Source organism: Camellia sinensis, chromosome 8 (genome assembly GCF_055761805.1).
Source record: "Camellia sinensis isolate YWXY chromosome 8, ASM5576180v1, whole genome shotgun sequence".
In the NCBI taxonomy this organism is placed as follows: domain Eukaryota; kingdom Viridiplantae; phylum Streptophyta; class Magnoliopsida; order Ericales; family Theaceae; genus Camellia; species Camellia sinensis.
The window spans coordinates 191,162,319-191,166,842 of NC_138968.1; the positions used below are offsets into that span (position 1 = coordinate 191,162,319).

The 4,524-nt window shown below is 43.5% G+C and overlaps 1 protein-coding gene across 1 annotated transcript; it reads left to right on the forward strand.

Moving 5' to 3' along the window:
• LOC114277043 (uncharacterized) lies at nt 1-3,794 on the forward strand. The gene has a single exon (XM_028218862.2). It carries the CDS (start codon nt 413-415, stop codon nt 1,679-1,681), a length of 1,269 nt encoding a protein of 422 aa, XP_028074663.2. The 5' UTR covers nt 1-412; the 3' UTR covers nt 1,682-3,794.
• The last annotated feature ends 730 nt before the right edge of the window (nt 3,795-4,524 follow it).

Sequence of the window (4,524 nt, forward strand, 5' to 3'; positions counted from 1 at the left end):
ATGTACACTAACCTAACCCACTAACCTAACCCACTACATCCACCCCACTAAACCTAACACACTTACCATCTCCACTACCACCCACCACCTCCACTACCATCCACTACCACCACTCACTAACCCAAACCCTCTCCTATATAATGCCACTCTGATTTGTAATACAATATATCAATACAAAACAATCTTGTAATATATCAATCAATAATAATACATCAATTTATTTTACATGGTATCAGAGCTTAGAATTTAGAACTTAGAATTTTCGCTTCACCGGCGGGCGGCAACCTCACCTTAGCCGTCCGCCGGACCTCAACCTATTCCGTTTATTTTTTACACATACCTTCCACAGCCAACTGTTCCATTCGCAATTCAAGCTCCCTTGGTCAAGCTTCCATCCTCCGACTCAAGCACCATGCTCAAGCTCTCCAAACTCCTCCAGCAAAGAGGTTTTCACATCACCTTTGTCAACACTGAGTTCAACCACAAACGCCTCCTCAAATCTCGGGGCCCCGACTCCCTCAACGGGCTCTCTTCCTTCCGGTTCGAAACCATACCCGATGGGCTCCCCGAGTCCGATGCCGATGCAACCCACGACATCCCACTTCACACCTCCGACTACATCGATTCCGACGACGAAGACCTCTTCAATTCCATCCTCGATCGCATCTCTACCCAAGCTCGACAGCCCAAGCATTTGTCCCATACCTCCAAATCCTTCATCAATTCACTTCCAATCTTGAAAATCACCGGGTCCCTATTATCCAAATCTTGCTCAATTTGCAAGGATGAGTTTGAGAAAAATGATCAAGTCAATCCATTGCCTTGTGATCATGTTTTTCATCACAATTGCATCCTTCCGTGGCTCAATCGCAGCAATTCGTGTCCCTTGTGTCGGTACAAGTTGCCCATGGAGAGGAGACCGAAGCCCTTGATGCTGTATGTGGTGAGGTTGGGGCATTTGTATGTGGAAGGATGGGGTGAAGACCATGAAAGTGGGTTTCGTGACGCCGTGCTGAGGAATGGACTGTTTGCTGTGTTGACTCAGCAGCAGTCTTCATCTTCCTTCACCGCAACGCGAATGGGGAGAGCAGAGAGGGGTTCAGCAGTGGGAACTGCTAGTAGTAATGTGAAGTCCAACTATGTAAAGCAAAACTCCGAAACCCTACCATCCCAGAAGAAGAAGAATGTCGTCGGATGCCACCATCGCCAGCGCCGGCAACCCCAACGCCGCCACAAACCAATCATTCCGGTGCCACAACTGTCGTATCGCCACCGCCGCTGCCGCCCGCCGGTGACTTGCATAGTCTCCGATGGGGCTATGAGCTTCACTATGGATGCTGCTGAAGAATTGGGCATTCCTGAAGTTCTTTTCTGGACAACTAGTGCCTGTGGATTCATGGGTTATGAACAGTATCCTAATCTTAGCGTTGTGCAACATTTTCGAAAAGTAATTCCCATAGAAAGAAGACAATCTCGGGCTTGTGCAAAACTGTCCACTCTTGGGTTAACTTTGGGAAACTTTTCTTCTTTTTTTTTTTTTATTATTTTACTCCATCGTTTGGAAACTCAGCTTTTCTTTTTTTTATCACCCACCAATCCTTACTTTAAAACCACACTTTATTTTTTTATTATAAACCACACTTTTTGCAAAGCCCACGACACAGCTTTGCACATGCTATAACATTATTTTTCTTTATTTTTTATTTTTTAATTCCATCCACTCCCTCTCTCTCTCATCCTTTTTCTATCTACTAAACCCACTTTCATCATTTCTCACGTGATTCTCTTCTTATTATTTCTTTCTTTTTTTATTTTTCTTTCACTTTATTTTTTCATCTTTTTTTTTTTCATTATTATTTCTTTGCCAAAAAAAAACAAAAAAAAAAAAAAACCAAACAAAAAAAAAAAAAAAAAACAAAACAAAAAAAAAAGAGAAAGAAGACCAACTGCACACCAACTTATTTTATTCGTATCGGGGCTCACCCCGATCACCATTTTACACCACTTCACAAAAAAAAAAAAAAAAAAAAAAAAAAAAAAAAAAAACACAACTTGGAACAGTGGGTTTTTTCGTCTCTACTCTGCCGCCGGTCTCTTCTTCTTGCCTCCGTCCTGCGCGGCCCTTGACGGTGTTGCCTCCGTGTTTCCTTGTCCACCGAGCACGTTCACGCCCCCATATTCCTCCACTGCAGTATATGGCGGCCCTCCAAAACGGAACATCACGGTGGCCTTCCGCTTCAGCTCCTTGTTTTCTGCCCTTAGCACGCTCATCTCTGCTCGCGCATCCTTATACATGCGTTGGAGCAGAGCCAGCTGGGAGTTTAACTGCTGCACCTCATTTGTCCTACTCTGTAGCCGGTGCGACAGATTTGTGACCGCCGTCATGGACTCCACACATGCCTTCAACGTATACTGATTGGCCTCCACATCCGACTGCACCGCCATTTTTTGCTCCACAGACCGCATCGGAAAGTTCAGCGGAGCAAACCCAGCAGTGTTTGGTTGAGGTTCACTGGCCACCGCACCCGTTCTCTCTCCTGTAGACTCGTTGAGGTCGGGAAAGAGGGTAAGCAGCCCGCGGGAAGACGAAGCCATTTTTTCTGGGCAACAGAGTGTTATAGAGAGTGTTACAGAGTATCTTCTCAGCAAAACCTTCTCAGCAAAACGAAGAGTTTTTCAGAGGATTTTCGCCAATTGTTTGTCTTCGCCTCTGCCTCAGCTCTGTCTTGGTTAAATAGCCGAGGCAGCCACGCGCATCGCGCGCCTCTTCTCGCCGACAAACAGGCACGCTTTTTGATGCATTCGGGCACGCCTTTTGATGGCACGCCTTTTGAGGGTGCAGGCACACCTTTTGAGGGCACGACTTTTGAGGGCTCGATATCTACATCCATGTCTATTTTTTGGGCAGCCTATATACACACTCATACAGTGTCTTTTACACACTCATACAGTGTCTTTTACACCGGTCAGCTTTATCAATCCATTTGTTTCAACCTCAAATAGGTTTCTATCTTCACACCTATTTGAGTTTGAGGGGGGGTTATACCAGTATCAGGTATAAGTCGCTCATGGCGCACTCCCTAAGTCGCCTCCTCGGTGCACCACCACAGCTTCTACAACGGTCTGACACAACCACACAGTGTCTGCTACAACGGTCCGACATGACCCCGTAAACTGTCTTCTACATCGGTCCGACATGACCCCGTAAACTGTCCTGCTACATCGGTCCGACATGACCCCGTAAACTGTCTTCTCCAACGGTCCGACATGACCCCGTAAACTGTCTGCTCCAACGGTCCGACATGACCCCATAAACTGTCTTCTACATCGGTCTGACACGACCACACAGTGTCTTCTACAACGGTCCGACATGACCCCGTAAACTGTCTGCTACAACGGTCCGACATGACCCCATAAACTGTTCTGCTACAACGGTCCGACACGACCATACCGTGTCTCCTATCCTGTTTTGTTTTTTATTTATCAGTTTACTTTTCTGTTTTGTTACTCTCTTCAAACTCAAGTTGGTTAGTTCCTATCCTCCTTGAGTTTGAGGGGGGCTGTTAATGTACACTAACCTAACCCACTAACCTAACCCACTACATCCACCCCACTAAACCTAACACACTTACCATCTCCACTACCACCCACCACCTCCACTACCATCCACTACCACCACTCACTAACCCAAACCCTCTCCTATATAATGCCACTCTGATTTGTAATACAATATATCAATACAAAACAATCTTGTAATATATCAATCAATAATAATACATCAATTTATTTTACAACAATATTGTCAATGCATGACAATTCCTAATTTTCAAATTTTTTTCTTTTTTTTTTTTGCTTTTGGTTGTTGAAAGGATGAAAATAAATTTAAAAAAAGGGAAAAGAAAAAAGAAAAAAAAGGGTCCATTGTTGCATCAGCATTCGTAATTGTTAAATCATCATAGGTAGAGAGAGAGAGAAGAAGGAGAAGGTGGATCCATCTGTCTTTTGCAAGAAAGCGATTTGAAAAAGTCCAAACACGTTATTGCTGTGTTTGTGTATATATTAACATAATTTCATAATAATAAATCACTACAGCTTTTAAATTCCAACCACCACTAAAATACTAATACCTCTCTCGCTCTCTCTCTCTCTCTCTCTCTCTCATATCTCGTTTTGACTTTTTGTATATTGTCCCAAACATCATCCAACGGCTGCCTCTACGTCATGCTTCTCTCTTGGTGACGTCATTAATATCCTATCAGTAAAAATTGTTTAATTCTTCTCTCACCAATTATATATATTTTTTTAAGCAGCCGTGCTTCAGGGCCCGAAAACAGGGGCTCGAATGCCCCGTATTTCCATTTAAGGTAAAAAAAAAAAAAAAAAAAAAAGGAAAAAGAAAGTAAAAAAAAAAACAGTTTCTAAAAATAGAAATTAGGGGTATTAGGGGCAACTTTTTTAGGGCCACCAATCATTTTCCTTTTTTAAGAGATAACAGGTCAGGTCACTAATTAAAAAGTGGCGCAG